The sequence below is a fragment of the Melospiza georgiana genome, chromosome 3 (genome assembly GCF_028018845.1).
Source record: "Melospiza georgiana isolate bMelGeo1 chromosome 3, bMelGeo1.pri, whole genome shotgun sequence".
In the NCBI taxonomy this organism is placed as follows: domain Eukaryota; kingdom Metazoa; phylum Chordata; class Aves; order Passeriformes; family Passerellidae; genus Melospiza; species Melospiza georgiana.
Genome location: NC_080432.1, coordinates 53,246,396 through 53,266,219, shown reverse-complemented (window position 1 = coordinate 53,266,219; position 19,824 = coordinate 53,246,396). Strand labels below are relative to the sequence as shown.

The 19,824-nt window shown below is 39.9% G+C and overlaps 1 protein-coding gene across 2 annotated transcripts in view; it reads right to left on the bottom strand.

Moving 5' to 3' along the window:
• Positions 1 to 1,584: 1,584 nt before the first annotated feature.
• Positions 1,585 to 19,824, bottom strand: part of KIF25 (kinesin family member 25) — a 41,072-nt gene continuing 22,832 nt past the window's right edge. For both annotated transcript variants that reach the window (XM_058021618.1, XM_058021619.1), the window contains exons 9-15: positions 19,299 to 19,373; positions 14,868 to 15,017; positions 13,632 to 13,808; positions 8,344 to 8,495; positions 5,697 to 5,894; positions 3,156 to 3,311; positions 1,585 to 1,983 (exon numbers count right to left, since the gene is read on the bottom strand). In XM_058021618.1, coding sequence (XP_057877601.1) covers positions 1,826 to 1,983; positions 3,156 to 3,311; positions 5,697 to 5,894; positions 8,344 to 8,495; positions 13,632 to 13,808; positions 14,868 to 15,017; positions 19,299 to 19,373 — 1,066 coding nt within the window. In that variant the 3' untranslated portion in view covers positions 1,585 to 1,825. The remainder of the gene's footprint in view (positions 1,984 to 3,155; positions 3,312 to 5,696; positions 5,895 to 8,343; positions 8,496 to 13,631; positions 13,809 to 14,867; positions 15,018 to 19,298; positions 19,374 to 19,824) is intronic.

The following is a 19,824-nucleotide window of genomic DNA, read 5'->3' as shown; positions in this document are numbered from 1 at the left end:
ATCCAAAGTTTTGAAGGGCAGTTTTTCAGAAAAAGAAAAGAAAGAACAGCTCATGACAAGTTCTGCTTCTCTGTAACACTTAAAAATGTCAAATCCTTAAAATACTTGGACTTACTTTTAACTACTGGTGGAATTAGCCCTTGTTACTTAACCTCTCTTTGAGCTGTAATCCAGGCTGCTTTAGTAACCCAGCTGCCCAGAGACTAAGGTGAGCTTGAAGCTGCTCCTGCATTTTGTTTACCAGGCTGACATTCCTTGCTCTGACACTTTTACCTGAGATTGTTTTACTGACCACTCAGCTTCCTGAACTCCTGTGACCAGATTTGTTTTCAACCCCTCTGTTACTGCTGGAATCAGGTAAAGTTAAGGCTTTTTTTACCCTCATGACATTATTTAGGAAAGCAAGTGTTATTGCAGCTCTCTGGTTCGATATTTGTGTTCTGAGCACTAGAGCACTGCAAGCAACACAGCAGCTGTTATATATTCATGGGTGAAATTCCAATAATAGTATGCTACATAATCTCTGGATAAATATTTGTGCTTGTGAAGGTTAAGTGACTTGGAGTACTATAAACTCCAGCTTTTGGGGCAGGCCACTGCAATTTAAGCCTTCTTGCAGTGACCTAACAATGACCTCTCTCCCAGTCTAGTGGCAGAGTAATTGCTGGTGGAAAAAAAATTAAGAGTGGCTCTTGAGGCCTCTGCTGAGCAATAATTTAGTGCACAGCTCTTGCTTGATCCCATTTGTTCACTTTGGATCTACTTCTCACCTCTAACATTGCTTAAACTTCTTGAAACTTCTCCCAGTGTCCCTTCATTCACAAACCTTGCATGATGTTGTCTCACCATTGGTGTAAAAGGGTGAAAGCCTCTTGCAGGTGACAAACAGCATATCACAAGCTGGTGTTTGGTGTTTTATTTGTGTGGTTATCCTCTTTTAATCTGAAGGCACAGCATCAATGTTGTGATGTGTTTAACTTTCTTCAGAAACGCAAGTGAAACAATAGGCCAGATTACAACAACAGTTGTACAAGTTGGGTCCCATTAGGATCTGTAGTTCAGGGCCTCTCAGCATTCATGAAGCAAAAACACCCCCCAAACAGGCAAAGCTGTGGGTTTAATGAACTCAGCAGAGCTGGGACTCATTCCAACTATTTAACTTGTGTGTTTTCAAAAAGTTGTGTAATCCCTCATTTGCTTTCTAAGCCACATTCCAGAGGGATAACAGATATAGCCTACTTATTTTTCTCCATCTCAGTAATGCCATTATTTCCTACCTAAAACCAGAGAACAAAGCTCCATTCAGTACAGCTCATGGGCTCCTTTACACTCATACCTGTTGCTAGTGCATTAGGAATGAGCCCATCCATGCTGGATAGTAGAGCAGTCAAAAACTGATGTGTCTCATTTTAACACACGGAGGACATATTTCACTTGCTGCTATGAAGCACTGGAATGATATTTAAACTCCTGACTTCTACTGAGAAGACAGAATGCACCCTTGGCCTGTCAGAAGCAAACCACCCTAAATCAGGGTCCTGTTGATTTAGGGCAAGTAGAATTAAAGAAACACATCACCAAAGCTATGTCTTAAAGCCCAGTTTATTTCTCTACCATTCCACCATGGTGGGTAGCTGTTGTCAGTACTTGCTATTATCTTTGGAGCAAGAACATCATTAGCAGGTTTATTGCTTACTAATGCCATGTTGAAGATTGTTTATTTTATCTGGCAGTTGATATCTAAAAGAATGGCTTAAGGACAACAATATACATTTCAGTCTGAGGAACTCATTAATGATACTTTAATCCACAGGAGTCTTAGGTTTTATTTTCCTTTACTCGGCACTGAGAAATTTTTTTTCTTGACTTGTCCTCTCTGAACTTGCCGAGCACGAGTTCCAAATCCCAGAGACTGCATTGATTCTGTTAAGTACTTTTGGCCAGGAGAGATGCACAGCATCACCAACAGTTTAGCATCACCTCCTAAAAGCAGGGGAAAGACAAAACATACTTATTTACCTCATTATTTTCAGTAAATTATACATTATTACCATACTGATACACAACAGTGAGCACAGGTTACTGATGCTTTCATGAAGCAGAAGACTGCTTTTGAAAAGGGCTGTTGAAACAGACAGCTCCTTCATGGGGAGTCTATATCCAACAATATATTTGCCCCAAAATGTTTCACAATTTATAATGTAGATTTTTTTCCCCTATTAGCTTCATTACTTAATCATCATGTATGTTATGGCTCTGGACACTTACTTAAGTTCTGTCAAATATTTGTAAATTTGGGGTAATGGCAAAATGGCTTGTGTGACAATTAAACAAAACAGACTTGAAGTTTATAGACAATGGTTAAACACAGGCAGAAATGGTCATTTTCAATACTTCACAAAGTCATACAACAGACTTAGTTAAAATCAGGCTGAGGGCCTGTACAACATAGCTCTCACTTCTCTTTTTGGCTTTCCCTTCTCACAGTAGGGACTCCAGTACTAAGTGAAAATCAAAGCTTAATAGTATTTCAGAAACTCTGAAGAACTGTTATCTCATTCACTGTCAATGCCTTGAACTGGAGATTAAAAGCATGGGGGCTAATATTTTCTGGCTGAAGAAAAATGGACTAATGTACTACACATACAGACACAAATCTAACATTACTGCAGGCATAACACTTGCTTTGAAACTGCTTCTGCATTGATGAGGAGCTAAAGAAGAGGAAGCGACCCCAACACAAAAGGAAATTGTAGCACAGTGCCAGTGACTTGTCTTTTTCCTTTGTCTTGCTGCTACAGGGCACAATGTTAAGGAATGTGCAAGCAGGTGATTATACCCTGTAGTAACAAAGATTGAAGTTTAAAAGTTAAACTGTACCTGACATGAAACATTGGTGAAATGCAATTTTTACCCTTTACATGATCCTATTGAGATATTGTTCTTCAACGGAGCTTTGGAAACAGCACGGTTTAGCCTGATTCAGGAGTTCAAAAGTGTTACTGTGTACTCACACTCCCCTGAGCCAGAGTCTTTGAAATAGAGGGCACATTCAAGCAAGGAGTATAAGATCATCTTCTAGTTTTACACAGCAAAGGAGAGGAAAAACCAGGAGAAGAAATCTGTATTGTTGAAGGGTCAGAATAATGCCTCACCTACGGAGTCCTGCAGCAGGTGTGTAAGTTTGCTGTTGCGGTACGGGATGTGAGCTCGCTGCTCTGCTATCGCTCCCAGAACGTCGGCCAGGGCGGACAGGCTGCGGTTGATGAAGGAGGTCTCTCTCAGTGCTGCCCCTGTCACTCCAGACATACCTGGTACAGAGGACAAAAAGGCACTGGGAACACTAAGCAAATCTGCCTCAAAACTGTAAATGTGAAGGAGAGGTTAGAGAAGATTCAATGTCTACAGATGGTCCAAAGCATCTCATGGATAAGTTGATCTCTGCAGGTGTACAATGCATTTTTTGCTCTATATGTATTAAGAACAAGGAACCAAGAAAGCAGGAACACCTTTAGATCAGACAACACTGCTTTTGAAAAGACGAGTCCACAATGGCCCCAAAGAGAAGCCTGTTTTATTCCACCATTTTTTAATAATATTTAGCTGCCCCATCTGTATCCCTTTGGAAATAAGAGACAAGACACTGATGGCACAAGCTGCAGCAAGAAAACTGTACAGCAGCCACAAGTGTGAAGTGTTTGGGTTCACCAAAGCCTGTGGAGTGATGTTTTATGGCATGATTTGCTGTAAGGAAATGGATAAAGGAAGTGGTAGAAGGTACCCTTCTACCACCCACCCAGCATTCTTTTACGTAGCTATGCTGCCCCTGAACAACACAAAGGTTTGGTCTATGCAACACATTGCACCAATTCAAAGAGGTGCTGCAAGCTCAACTTTTTGATCAGTCTGGATGAGGGTGCAGTTAAGAGTAATTAATTCCTGCTGTCCTTACCATTGCCATTTGGGGACAAGAAATTTGCTGTTAGCATTTAGCATCATATTATTCAAATTCGAGCTTTCTTGAGGATAGTGGATGAGGTACAGATACACCCTCAGTCACTTCTTACCCAGAGCACATGATCCACGTCAGGCAGAGCTGATGACAGTGGGATCAGATGAGGCCAACAGCTTCCTCTACTGCCTACTCTCCTATCTCTAGACAGGTACAGAGAGTGGCTAGAGATCTTGTTTTCCCCTTAGGCCAGCATTTTCCAGCAAAGGGGAGCTCAAGAAGGAAATGTGGAAAAGTACAGTAGTAGCAAAAACCCCAGGAGTCTGGACAGGGAGAGCTGTAGAATTGTGACTGTGGGAGAGGATGAGGTTGGAGTGGTAGAATCTCCAGTTGTCAGAGTCACAGCAAAACAGTTTGGAAGACCCTGCCAAAGGGTGGATAACAATCCAAGACGGGATGAATCTCCAGGTAATTTTACTGGCGTCATTATATATAACAGCCATCCTCAGGCTGCTTGTATATCAAGGAAAAGTGGACTCCTGGGATAACAGTTATCCCCCTAAAGAAGAAAACTGCAAATAGGGGAGGGGTTACATGTTTAAACTACTGATTATCTGCATTTGGTTAGATGAACTTTGATAAAGCATTTAGCTGAGTTCTCAAAGTGAAACACAGTTTGCTAAAAAGGGACTAATTGGATTGTAAATGCTACAAATTACCCAGGCCAGCTGTAGAGCCAACAGGGCTGGGTGCTGACATGTGTGAGAAGCTTGGGGTACTGCTGCTCACTTAGATTTGCCCACATTTTAAAACAATTACGAGTTAACACTGCCCTCACTTTCAGCAATATGTCCACTAGCACATCTGATGGCAGAGGTCAGTCTGCCACTAACTAACTCATCTAACACTGATGTGAGCACAGCTCTTCTGGCTTCACTGGAGGATCTGGCCTGCTGAGCCCCAAACCGAGGAAATGTTTGTCCTGATTTAACTGAGAGAACAAACACACGCCCTGTTGCTCAATTACATGTTTTCAGCATTTAGAGCAAATGAAAAAATAATGGATTATATTAGGTTTCTCTGTAGAACAAAAGTTTAACAGTGAGCAACAGCAAGAATTCTTGGCAGTAAAGTAAAAGACTCTTTCATAATACTGGTTCACTTTTCAAAACATTATTTCTGGAATGATACATTTGGCTGCATGGTTTTTCTTGGTAAGAAAGCTTGTCCTTTAGGAAATAATCAAGTTTTTGAAATTATTGTGTGCATAGAGGAGGCAGGAGGAAAATGCTTTGAAGAAACAATGAAAACAATATTATCTTTTCAACACTAATTTCCTCCAAGACTTTTTCCACAATAAAGCGGAAAAATCCACACATGGTGATATCAATTATTACAGATATTTGTAATATTTAAATAATTTATGCCCTTTAAACATTTATGTACCAAAGACATGCTAATTTTCAGAATAGAAAAACAGGCCTAATCAAAGCAGTCTGAACAAATAGTGTATCTATGATAGGGGTAGCCGTCGTGGGCTTATTTCAAGCTTATACAGCCATACTTTGAGTTAAACTGTACCAGTGTAAAACTGGATCAATCAGCCCTCAAAACTTTGTTTATGCGTCTGTGGGTTCAAACCACCCCTGTGTGAGCAGCATGCATCCCTCCATAAAGGACTAAGGCATTTATTCTCATCTAGATCCATGAGGATCCATGCCGATGAACAGACATGTTCACTTACCAACACACTCGCTCCCAGCCAGGTCCACCAGCTGCAGTCTTGTTTTGACTTGCTTCATTTTCTCAGTGGCTTCAAGCTGCACCGGTGAAGAGGCTCTGGAAGAAGAGGTGGATTTATTGTCTCTCATTTTTTGTGGAAAGGTGAAGGAAGCCTCTTTATTTAGTCTCTGACTGGTTTGTTCATCTTCCCATAACGTACCTGGTTAATGGAAAAAACAAAAGAGAGCTTCTCACTGACACTGAAAATTAGGATGGGGAAAAATGGGGTATCAATAGGGAGACGTGCAGTATCTGTTGCTTCAAGCTATTCTAACAGAAGCAAGGTACAAGCCAGAATCCATGGCACAGGCAGGCTGAATGACTTTTTCTATCTTTAAGTTTTACTCATCAAACTGATTGTACCAATAGGTAACAAGCTTCGGTGTAGATTGTGTTGTATTCAATATCCCCATTGTTCACACATCTGTGTGGAAAACAAGAAATGGGAGTCCAGTAAGGACTTTAAAGAGGCTTTTAAAAAAGTTTTAGACTTATTGCAACCAAAATGCAGTTTCGGATGCTTGGGAGCAATAGGCTCTGAAAATAGATTCTATGTATTTGAAATTACAACTGCTGGTGCTGTGGCAAAAAAAAAATCCTTATCCTGCCTCTTCTATTTTGTCCTTTGCTGCTGCTCCCCCTAGACTTCCTTCAGCCGTCATACCCCACTGCAAGATCTCCACGTGACGAGCCATTAGCCTCAATAGTGTTATTTCCACTTGTTCAGGTTGGTTACATACTAGTATCATTCCTCAGCAGAAGCATCTGGCTTTCTCTGTTTGCTGGGAAGGAAGACAAATACTGTCTGGGAAAGCTGCTTTCACATTAGCTTAGCAGGAATATATGCAAAATGGAATTCCCAAAGTAGTTTGTTTGTTTTTTTCTCTTAGTGTTTTGGTTTTCATCTATCTCTTTCTTTCTCTCTGAAAGAACAAAAGAATAAAAGGCACGTATTCTGCTACAGGTCATAGAGACAACAGACCTCCTTGGGTGCTTACAGAGTTCTAGCTGGAATAGTAGAAAGTTTGCAACTGCAAAACTTGACTAAGGAGCAGACTGACTTGCCTTACAGAGCTCTGTACTTCTCCAAGTAGGCTGCTGCTACACCCTGAGCCAGATCTTCACAGTGTAGGCAGAGCAGCTGTGTTGGCTTACACAGAGTAAATGGCTTCAGGCCATAGAGTGTCAAAGTGTTCCCACTCCTCTTCAGCTTTAGACAATGAAATTAAGAAACAGCTCTCCTCAAACAACAAATAATACTGATCAAAATGCTAAAATACCTTAATCAAACCTGTAAAAGTGCTGGCTTGTCAACCTTGGCTTTAGGTGCAGAACTCATCACAGACTTTACAAGTTTTTCTTTAGTGAGTAAGATATCTGACATTGAGATATTTGACAATAGCATCTGGCTTTTAAATCAGGATCCTTTACTTTTAAACAAGTCACGCTGCTGCAGTGAGGTCCCAGGTGCAGTGCTGCTCTCTCTGCTTCCTTACAGTGCACATCTTCACCCATGTGCTGTGAGTCAAAAGCCAGAGTCTGCATTCAACCACAATTAGCCATTTCTGCAGAGCTTTGCTGCCAGGCAACATGGCACAGTGGGGTGGCTGCAAGTAGAAGTGGCAAAGGAAATTCTGGAGCAGACAAGATGGCTGCTGTGCTAACGGTGCAAGCACTGAGTTTCAAAAAGTACCATCAGTTGAATTGACAAGAATCTGGAGCTGACTAGAGTTAACATTGGGAATGCTGGAGCTGCAGCTTAGAAATTAACTGTGTCTTTTGGCAAGGCCCACGGGTAAGAGAGGGCACTGTCTGTTCTGCTTTTTTGTTGGTTTAATTTCTGATAGCAGTCTAAGGGAAAAAATGTTAAATATATCCCACTTTCTAAAATCATATTGTTGTTGCAGAATATGAAGGAGATGGACCACAGTACTGAAAGCAGAGAGTCTAATTATAACATGAGCAAAAGAAAACAAAGTTACCTCAAGAGCCCCAAAAGAATGTTGTTCCTCAACCAATAAACTGGTAAGTCTTGGTGTGGTAGTGGAAAGCAGAAATATCAATGTTGCCATAGTAAATAGGACAAGTATTTTGTCTTTTCGTGCAGTGGCCTATTGCTAACAGTTCAAAAGATTCTGAATTTAAAGGGCATTTTTGCAAGGCAGAGAGTAAGTAAATTTCATTCTTTCTCAACCAAAAGCATATCATGATCCCTAAAATTTACAGTTAGCTTAACCACAAACTTTCTATGACATGTAATTATTCATTCTAAGTGATTTAACTACTTTATTTGAGTATGTACCTTATGAAGATAGTAAATATCTTACACCTTATCTTATGACTTTCTGATGATACTTATTCATTAGTTACCTCATGCAATAAAACTTTAACAACTTTGGAAGTCAAGGCATGCAAAGAAAGGTGCTAGAAACATGAAAATGGTCTGTTATTTAAGAAGGAATGGTGAAGTTAGAAAAATGGAAAAGAACTGAAGGCACGTATCAAACATTGGAAAAAGGAAGAAAAAGCAATATGAAAACCTCCCAGTCCACAAACTGTTTTTCTAAAAACAACTGGCTCCAGATGTATCTTAGTTACATCTTACTTACCAAAGTTATCTCCAAAGACAACTGTGGTTATGGTCAATGTCACTACCAGATGAGAGCGAGAGGAATGAGCATGGACCAGTGTTGGGTGCGTGACTCTCAGCTGTAGGCCTTTGTTGACTAGATGCAAAAATTCAGATGCATTTTCAACAGTCCTAAGAAGTAAAGAAACAGAAAGGATATTTAACTGACTTGCAGGAAAAAAATCACACAAGAAAGCTGACAACTTGAATGAGAACCTCAGCATTTCCATTTCCCTGCTCTTCTCCTTATACTGCTCTTAGTTTTGAGCTGCACAAACAGACTTTTTCAGGTGAGATAAAGATGACAATTCAAGGCAAAAGCTGTGATGCAGTCCTTAAAGCACTGCAGAAGTGGCCTGCCAGCCTTGCAGGTCCAGAGGTACTATAGCTCAGCTCTTGAAGCAACAGACATTTCTATATCTCCGCACTTTGGAAGAAAAGACACAGGTTTAGACATTGCTGGAATCTCTGGTCTTACAGAAGTAGATTTCTCCAATTTATGCTGAGATAGCTCATTTTCTTAGTTACAGAATTAGGCAAAACCCCCCAAAATTTCTCTGGGCCTCTGGAAGTCATATTTCACACTTGGAATTAAATCCAGAATCCCTGGAAAAAAGTCCAGTTCCACTGTTCAACGAGCACAACGTCAGAATAAATAGATGTGAATTTCTATAGAGCATTTATCTCATACTATCTGTTTTCTTTTCCTGTTAAAAGAAATACTGCAAATATGAATCCAAGGGCAAAGACCTAGCACACACAGTGAAATAAACACAGACAGTGAAATAAACTGGTTAGGTAAAGAAAAAAACCCACTATGATTTTCCCTATGTTTGCAATGTTTAAAAGAAATTAGATAAGAATGCCTACCCTTTTCTTTCACTTGTTGCCTTCTTCAATAATCATTGAAGGTAGAACACCTAAACAGTTGTTTTTAGGTGGGGGTATAAATGATGACTGTGAATCATAGCCTGGTCACTGAATGCTCTGTAACAGCACAACTATTTATAACACTTACGACAGGCCACAGGCTTGGTTCCACAACGCTGCAGTCAGCAGCAGCTAGCATATGATAAAAGGCAAGGTCTTTATGAATTAGATTTGGCTGATTTCAGTAAAAGTCACACCAGGCACAAACTTATTTTATGCTAAGAGCCATACTTGAAGAGTTTAGAGATAGAAGAACAAAAGAAAACAAACTATACTCAACTAAAACAATTTCTTTAAAAAAACAAAGCAAGGGCATCTGAAGCCCAGAAAAGCATTTGGCCACACCATATCTATAGGCACTTAGGAGAAGCAGCCAGCTAAGTGCAGTTCCCTGTGTATCCAGGCCTGCATGAGGTAAACAATCACTATAGACTTCCCCTATCAATCCTGAGCCACACATGCCAGCCTCCACAGTGACCCTCTACCTCTGGGCAGCCACTGGGGATGCCTCCTGCTTGTTTGACGTGGTACCAGCAGAGAACCAGTGGCTCCAGCTCCTGCAGTCAGAGCCTTACTCTGGAGTGACCTGACTATTGCCTCACGTCCAAGGAGGCACACATCCTGCCTTCCCAAGCCTTGAACTGCATCTTCCAGGGGCTGGTCAACCAGGACTGGAAGGCCTAGGGGGGAAGCAGCCTTGGCTAGGATGCAGCACCAGGCTGTTGGATTCTGCAAGCTGCTGCTGTGAGCTGGCAAAGGGTCAGTGCTCCAAGCTGCTGCCCCATCCCTGCATTTGCCAGCAAGACAGGGCTCAGGGTGTGCTGTCACTGCTGGTCACCTATGGCTGGGAAGCTGCAGCTGGCTTTGAAGACAAGCAACACCCCCAGCCCAGTGTGGTGAGCTTGGCACAGTAGCTCCCCCACAGGACTGACAAAAATAATATTTTAGTGTAATCTCTACGACTTCATCGAGCCTTATGTGCCGCACGTTCCAGGACCAGATTCTACAAAGAGAAGCCCTGTTGTGGTTACGTTAAAAATTTGATGCTGAAAGTTCTCCAAAGTCAACCAAGCTATAAAAGAAGAAAGAGACTGAGGCTTTCGTGATTCAGTAAGATGAACATGTTAGCAGGAAAGAGACTACTGTAACTTTAGTGGATATATGGAGAGGCTAATGAGACCCAGCAGGCCAATATATTCTAGATGAAATATTATCATAAATGAGGATGTGTTTTTATTCAAAGCACCAGCTGTTTACTTTAGATTTCAGGCAGCTGGGTGGCCTCATTCAATGATTCCTTTACTTTGTTTGGGTTTGTTTTTTGTTATTAACCTTTCTATGTAATTATTAATATAACCTGTTTATGAATTGGACTTTTTTCACTGCTTGCATTGTAATTGAGATACAAGTCTGTATTTTTATTTATGTTTGCATTAGAATTTAGCATTAACTGATTGAGATAAGTGGCTTTTAAGAGTTTTAGTTCAAGGTGCCAGGTTCCTTTGCCATAAATTAAAATTTACAGAAATAAACAGGACAGCCATTTTATTAACTAGAGGGACAAATGAAACCTTACTGCAGCTTCTTTTTTTTTTGTCTCTATGGCACAAGTCCCACTGCTTCTCACCTCTCCCTTTCCCAAAACCTATGAAAAGAGATGGGTCCACTAACTATGCAAAGTTCCCTTGGGAAGTGGAACAGGCATTTTTCAGGAATAAAGTTATGCTAGGCCAGCACCTTAGTTACTGAAATACCTTAATTAAAAACTACTTGGAGGTTTTGATGAAACAGGGAAAGTTCAACTCCCAGCATGCCCACACTACATGCACCCATCTTCACTTTCTACATCATATGGCTCCTTTCCTGTCTAGTCAAAGGAAAAAGATTAGCTCCTCCAATAAAGATTCAGCACACACAGATTGAGTTCTGCTCCCAGCATCTTCTGGAGTTTTTCATTCCTGTGACAGCAGAGCCTTAACTAGACACTAAAAATCGGAGTAGAGTCACAGTTGGGAAATACAAGAATAGAGACATAGAGAAACCCACTAGTCAGCATAATACAGACAGAAAGGGCAAAAGGATTCATCACTTTAAGCTCCAGTCACTTTTCATTCATTCCATGTTCTTATGGAGCATGCAGAGTGCAATCAAGCTTGCAGAATTTCTATGGAAATTGTATTTAATCTCAAGACCAAGAGCAGGCAAACCCCAGATACAAATGTTAATCCTTCCGAGAATATTGCAGTGCTTATTATTTCACAGAAAGAAAGGAGAGTCCTATTGCTCCTACAGTGAAGAAAACTACTTGACAATTTCTCTGGGCTCCTACTTTTCTATGAGCAATTAAATTGGTAGAAAGTACAAATCAATAAATGTGTATCACTAGGTAGAATAAAAGTATGTTTGCACAATCCTCCAGCACATTCTTGTATTTTTATCAAGGCTTGCTGGGAATAGCATTAAATCCACATAAACAAACTACTGGTCTGCTTATGTGACTAAGTCCCACAGGACAAAATAATCTCCACTGATAGTGCATTTTATTTAATTGGCATGGGATGCATTTCATATCTGACTGCTAATTCCCCTTGGAAAAGTAGAGATTAGACTATGATAAGAATTATTATAGAGAGGCAAAGAAAAACATCACGTTTCCTCAGAAACATAGAAAACACTAATGCTGTTTTAAACATTTCAATAGAGCAAGATGTTTCTTTTCACAAGCATTATTTACTCAAGGAGCAGGACACTTCTTTATGTGACATCTCCATAATGCACATGCTCCTTTTGTAATCTGTTCTCATGCTGGGTGCTCACAGAGAGATGTCCACTTTAATTCCACTGGGTACCATCACCTCTCTAGTGCCACTAGTACTGCTTATTCTAATTTTTTTTTTTTTTTTTTTGTAGCTAATATTGATATTCCTAGCATAAGGCCCAAAGAAAGGTCACAAAAATGGTCAAAGGCCCAGAAAGGAAGCCACAAAAGCAGAAGCTGTGGTGACTTGGTCTGTTCAGCCTGGAGAAGAAGAGACTGAGGTGAAACCTCATTGTAGTTACAACTTCCTTGTGAGGGGAAGCAGAGGGGCAGGAATCAGCCTCTTCTCTCTGGTGACCTGAGGGAACAACCAGAAGTTGTGTCAGGGGAGGTTTACATTGGATATTAGGAACAGGTTCTTCACCCAGAGGGTGGCTAGGTACTAGAATGGGATTCTTGGGGCTGTCCTGTGCAGGGCCAGGAGTTGGACTCAATGATCTTGTGGGCCCCTTCTCACTCAGGACACTCTATGGTAAATGACACAGCCATTACTAAAATGAAGCATCTGAAACAGATTCCCTCTTGTTAATGGATGAAATTTTATGAACATTTTATTTTTAACATCTAATTACCCAAGGTAAGTTTTTTATATATAACAAGAAAGCACTGTACATTTGCTTTGTATGCCACACTTACCTAATGCCAAGAATCATTCCCATGAGTACTAGAACAAATCTTCATAATGCTTAGTAAGTAAAAGAAGGCATTAAAGTAAGTATAGCTGTAGCCTTAAATACCCTAGCTCTCCCCTACACTGTCAAGTTGTGTAAACAAGGATCAAACCTGGCATACACCAATGCTGGGGAGGGACATCTTACAAGTGAACGGTGAGAAGCTTTGCTGCTTAGCTTTGAGTTTGAAGAACCGTGATTTTCAAGACCTACCAGTTCAAATGCCAACATAATTCCAGCTTTAAAATCTTCAATTATGAAAACAGAACATTAAGTAATATTAAGATGAGAATTTGCATTAAAAGATCACTTAAAATCTTATTCTAATTTTTTGTAACTCCAACCTAATTTGTAACTCCAACTTTCCAGCATAAAGGGAAAGCTAACATCGTACAGCTGCTTAACTATTTGCAACTGGTATGTAAAATTCTATGATAATCTGTAAATTTTATAATTCAATGAGGCTGAATGGAAAGTGCTTTGTGCCAAGATTATCCCTTCTTTTTTGACAGCTGACAAGATGCCATAGATCCAGCAACAACAACATATGCTGCAATCTTCAGGCATTCTGAGTGGAAGGCACTCAGCACAGGAGTATAACAAAGTAACTGTACACTTATTTCTCGAAGTATTTTGACATTTGCAGCCAACTGCAGTCTAACAGACTGGGCTAACAGAAACAGAACTGTTCTTTTGCATATGGTAAGGACTCATTGTTTAGATATTTTGCATATGGTAAGGACTCATTGTTTAGAAACAATCTGGTGCCTATAATGCAGTTTTGTGACAGCTCTACACAGCGTTAACACCAGATAGTGTTTGGATGGCAGGAGCAAGCTCTGTACTCACTCGTGCGTCAGCGATGGCACATCACTCTTCCCTTCTCTGGTTGTGACAACGTCACGCTTGACGCCAAACACTTTTCCACAACTGTCTTTGGCCAGAAGATCAAAAATTTCATTATTATACACTTCTACAACAGAAACCTCAACCCAGTAACTTCCTGGTGGCTTTTCTGAAATAAGCCTGGCAAATAAAAAAAGAGAAAAAAATTTGAAGAAAAAAGCCCAGAAATGTTGAAGTCAAACCCCAAATGAACAATCTGTAAATAGAGATCTATTCTTTAATTGTAATATAATTACAATCTGATAAAAGCATTTACTAAGTATCTGCAGCCTTGGAATTGCCTCATCCATATTCTAATGTTAACCTGAAGAATCAGAATATACAGTTTATTTATACTTGAGGAAGTAAATAGAATTTAATTTTCCAAACAGCTGTGCCAGCTTGTTTTTTCCACGAGCCTCCCATCTCACGATTTTTTTTAATATCATTTCTCTGCTGGCAGTTACTGCACTCAGAGCTCAGAGTATAAAATCTGGCAGAGCAATGAACAGAGATGGGAAACTATATCTGGAAGAAGTTATCTGTTCACAGCCTGAGAATATCCATAAATTAAGGGCTTCTCTATTCAGGACAGTATTTACATTTAGACAGTTATTCTCATACAAAATTGGTTCTTTGATTTAGCTTATACCCTTCTCCAAAACAAACAGGCTTAGCTGGAAAAACTTCTAATGGCTCTTCTACTATAACATAGCAGCATATCAGTTCAATCCTGTTTTAGGTTCAACTGAAAAAATCCAAGAACCCTTAAAACAAGAACAGATTGTAGTTAAAAATTCTACTATCCTTCTTCCTTGGGACTAGGTTCTAATCTGAATCCTCTTCATCTATTCCAGTTGTCAATTTTCACAGGACTTCTTGGAACTTCATTATCTTTTGGACTAACACAACTATGGTTGAAACTTTTCCAGAAGTTTAATTAGAGTCTGAAAGCCAGATAGACAGATAACACACAGTAAAACTGCATAATCTAATTGTCTTAGAAAATTGGATTAAGCAGGAGAGAGACTAGAAATCTATATGAAACCTCAAGTGTCAAATGGTGGTCAGAGAAGGTATAAATATTAACAATTTTGAAGCTGAAATCTGTAATAATAAATACACTACAAACATTATTTCATCCTTTCCATACAGTTTAAAGTGACTGCCACTGATAGCAAGTCTTTACTTAGTTTTTACCTGAACACTTCTTGGGTAGCTCGGGGAATAATTCCAAGTTCTGATTCCTCTTCTATGGCGAATGCTAAGTTCCCCTCTAACTGTGGTCCCAACATTGTGTATGTCTTCCCACTTCCAGTTTGCCCATAAGCCATGATACACACATTGTACCTGAAAAATAGAAGTGCTGTAATTTATTTTATCATTACCAAATGTCTCTGTTAGGCGGCAAGTCAAACTCCAAACAATATGGGAACACAAACTTAAACAAGAAAATAAAAGCACTGCCCCTGATTTCTTTCTGCAGATCTCAAAGTCTGACAGTAATTACTGTTCATAACATCACCTAAACAGATTTTATTTTGTAAGCAGAGTTGAAGGGATGCTTTTAAGTAGAAGTTTAAAGGATCCTTAGCTTGGAATGACTGGTGCTGTTAGACCTCCTTGCCTGCCCAAATTGCAGCTTTTGCACTACTGAGCTGCTTTTTAATCAGCTCCTGAACCACTGCAGTTTACAGTACAGCATTTCAAAGTAAACCATTTCTGGGCTTGATTTGTGCAACAGTGCTGTGCTGCACACCACTGCACTTGTATCCTAACAGCTGGGAACTCTTCATCTCCCTTAGCCTTCTTCAGGCAGGCTCATCAGTCATAGCCCTCAGAGAAGACAGCCCTAAGAACAGGAGGCACAAATTTTAAACCAAGAGCACCAGTTGAGAATGAGTATGCACACAATGACTACTCTGGAACAAAGATGGCAGGAACTGCTCTGATAGGACAAGTAGAAAATGAAAATGTACAATATCAGTACAGAGGAAAAAGGACCTATAAAACATCATCTTCTGAAGCAGACAAGTAAATATGTCTAATGAACAGAACTCTGAAAATGCCTCTTGGCTGCACTGAAAATAATAGAAAAAGAATTGTTCACAGCTGTGAGCACCATTGTGGATGTCTGCGCCACAGGGATCTGAACTGAAATGTATGAAACCTATCCAGAAAGTGTGTTACTAACACAATCAGATCAAAGTCAACATCTTAAGCAAAATAAGTGGGTGGATACAGATGCATCCAGCCACAGTACTGCTTTGTAAGGAGGACCAACACTGTGCTGTGCAGCTGAAGTTTTGCCCCTCCTTGGCTGTGCCTGCTCTGCTGCTCCTGCCAGCAACTGGAAGATGTGCATTTATGCTGACAGGACTGCTCTCTCCCTGGACTATCCTGTTTGTTCAGAGATACGACATTAGCACAACCTTAATACACAACAAGTGCTTCGCAGTTTGCAGAAACTTCTGCTCTACTAGAGTTGCAAGAATGGGCTTGCCGCTTTTCTGCCAGAGAATAGAATTTCACTGCCTAAGCTGCCTCCTCTGTGGCAGACCTGAAACAGCTGGTTTTGATTATCTGATGCTTTTCCTCATATCAAAAATGTAGTTTCAAGCACATGCCAGCATATTTCAATGAACACCCCTCATCTAATTGTTTTAAATGTATGGTTTCAAGTCATGAAATACTTACATGCATATTAAACATGCCTAGAAGCAATTATTTCAGGATGATTACTTTGAAAACTTTCACTTGTTGGAAAGAAATGTGGGCTGATAAACCACAGGAAAAATACCTGGGTACCCTTCCTGAAGTCATAGTTGCAGTCAGTGAATCTATAGTAAGGTCCCTCCAGATTTTAGCATGCACTGCAGAGTATAAAATAAGAGCCTTGTCATAGATTTGATGAAGTAAAGGAGATGATATAACTGTAATTGAAAACAAAGAGCACTACAGTAAAATTAAATGTGATAGCAATTAGGGCTGTAAATCTGAAGTGAGGGATTTCTTGAAATATTCACTGCTGACATAACTCAGCAGAAAAGCTCACACTAATTTTGGTAGTTTTTAGCTAGACTAACCATGAGTAATTTTCACAGTTCCATCCCTCATACACACTGCCCAGCCAGCCAGTAACTTATTGAGACTTCTAGCCCTATTTCAAAATTAAACAGATCTTTGGAACCAAAAAAGGAGCCAGATGTTTTTCCTTAGGAAAAACAGAATTAGTCTTCTTAGAAGTCTCTCCTAAAGGACTTTCCCATAGTCCAGCTGTTTAAATTTTCCTTAATTGCTGCTAGTTATAAGACAGTAAGCATCATGGACAAACTAGTTCTGACAAGAGACAGATGATATGATTAGAAGTTAAGTGGGCAGAGGATTGGAACATTGAAGACAGGGGTGCTAGTCATGTATCAATCAGTGGTAACTTGTCTGCCAAAGCCAAAACAGTGTTTCAGTCAGCCTAAATGAGCCAAAACGGGCCAAAGCAGTATCATATCTAAGCAGGTACAGGAGATAATGAATTGTTGGGGGATTCAAAAATAGGACAAGCAGCAGATCACCTTATATTTATCTATATAGTAGTTATTTATTATAGTTTACTTCACTGGAGCTCTAGCTCCAGCATAAAGCTTTCAAATAGAAAAGTCTGAAGAATTTTTACTATAATTCACCTATGTGCCCTGATATTTTTCCTTCTCCGCTTTATTATTACATATAACTGTTATAGTTTTCTTTAGAAAAGTTCTTATTGTCAAGCTAAAATATCAATAGTTTTGTAGCACTTCTCTCCTGAAAGAGTATGAGTGTTCACTCCAGCAAAGTTACCCCTAGGAGAGAACACTGTTAAAGGAAAGTAAAGGAGGAGAAATACATTCTTTAAAAATAAACAAACAAGTTGGATTCTTCAATGCTGTAAAGAAAAGAAAAGTTATCTTACTCCCCTATTGACCCGGTATGGCTAATGGTAAACTTTAAAGCCTGCTATACTTTGTCTGGTTTACATATGGAACAATCTTTTCTTGCAGTATATTTGTATTGAAAAATGAAACAATCCATTAAGAAAGAAAAACAGAAAAAATAAGGAAAAGGAGAGAACACTCCCTTCTACTTGAGCTAAAAGTTGTTACAGACCACTTTGGAGCCCAGAATAAAACAATCAGAAGCAGCAAAGAGGTTGAAGGTTCAGACTAAGTATGTCTGTTTCCCATTTACAGTGGGAAGGCTGCTGTGCTCCTGTGCACAGACTCGCCTTTCCTGAGAATCTGCTTCTGTTTAAACAGCACTTCTGGAAGAACAAGACAGGTCTATCGTTTTCAATAACAGAACATTTCCTAACTGAATACAAAATCTTAGCTTTTAGGACAGGATTCTCCCCATGTAAAAATTAGTGAGTGGGAAGTACAGCAGATCAAAGTACAGATCAGATGTGTCTGAAGACACTTGAAGGACCTGTTGAACTAAGACAAAATTATGATCATTGCAAAAGGAAAAGCAGAGAGAGAAAGCAGTTGTTTTAAGACTTAACTCCTACAACATAGTGGTCCCTAGGTTGGTCAGCTAAAGAAACTGTGGTTACTCATCACTGGTAAACAAGAATAATGCAATCTATGACTTCCGTCAGCCAGGGAGCCCTTGGGGGCTTCTCTGTGGCATATGGAATTCCCAATATTTACAGTATCTTTAGATATCTCTTCTAGGATGCTTTTAACAAAAGGAACCTTGGAAACTTCAGTGTGCAGGCTGCCGGGAACAAGGATTCCCACTGTTCAGCTATGCCACTGTGAATGGAAAGGGACTGTCTTCTCCTCTCCAGGGAGCCAAAAGTCCAAGACAGCCCTACCATATAATTAAGTGGTATTGGAACAGGGATGAAAAAGGAGCAGAGAGAAAGTTATGTATAAAACTCAGCTTAAGCCTCAAGGATTATAACAATATGCACATCAAAGCCTCTTTGCAAGAGTAGCTTAAGTTGGTTCAGTAGTTATGAAAAATCACACTTTATGAGCTTCAGTAGCTAGAAGTAATTCCATGTATTTGTTAGTGCTCATTACTGATCAGTTTTGTATTCAAACCAGAATTCTGTTTTACCCCAGTGCCTGAAGGAGCAGCAGAATGACTGAGAATGCTCAGTTCTGGTTCAACCAGGAATCAATTGCCCCACCTCCTATGGCCTCTGCTGGACACAAAACCAGAACAGAGAGTGGCTCTGGCAGGCCTTTCACATTGCACACCATGTTCACAGTGAACACACTGTTGGAAAAGATGTATCATGCAATGCTTGCAGCTGGAAAAGTTATAAAATATAACCTGAAGAACACAAAGGAAAAATACAACATCTTCCATTAGAAGTATTAGTTTGACAGAAGCAGATCAGAGGAAAAAACTGGGATTTTTTTTTTTATTTTTACAAATTTGTCGGCTCTGCTAAATTTTCTAAGCCCTATTTTCACTGTTTATACAGAGAAACAGCATTTGCTTGGTGCTGAGTAGAAAGAAAACAGGAAAATGGAACTGAAAAGCCATAAAACTTGACTAGGTCGTGATTATTAAGTATTTTTTTTAATTGATAGATTTCAGTAGATTACAGTGCTTTAGTTTTCTTACTGCAACCTTTTAACTTACCCATCCAGGAGAGATGTTAGCAAAGGGGCCACATCTGCAAATACTGCATCTTGAGATTCCAACTCATTGTAAACTCTGAGGAACAAAGTGCAATGATTAACCAAAGAAAAATATAAATGTTGTCACAAGAACACAGATCATAGAAACTGTAGGCCAGTGACATATAATCTGGGACCTGCAGAGATTTCTGTGACACAAAACTGAAAATTTGAACTCCAAAGTCCTCACTCAAATTTTGGGAGCAGCTGTTGTGTGTTTTGGGGAAAACAACACATATGTGTACCCTTGTGGATTGAGCTCATCCTAAACCTCCTGCCTGCCCCTCTGACACACGGGGTCTTTTTATAGGCTGTACTGGATCCCTGTAACTTTTTCACACCTACCAGAATGTGAAATATCCCTGCTGCCTGGAATTCCTATGTATCACTTTATGGAAGACAGTGGTCAGGCTATACTGCCCTTTAGATGTGGGTAAAGTTTGGGGGGGAGAGGGGGGAAAGAGGTACAGAGATTGCAAACTTGCTGA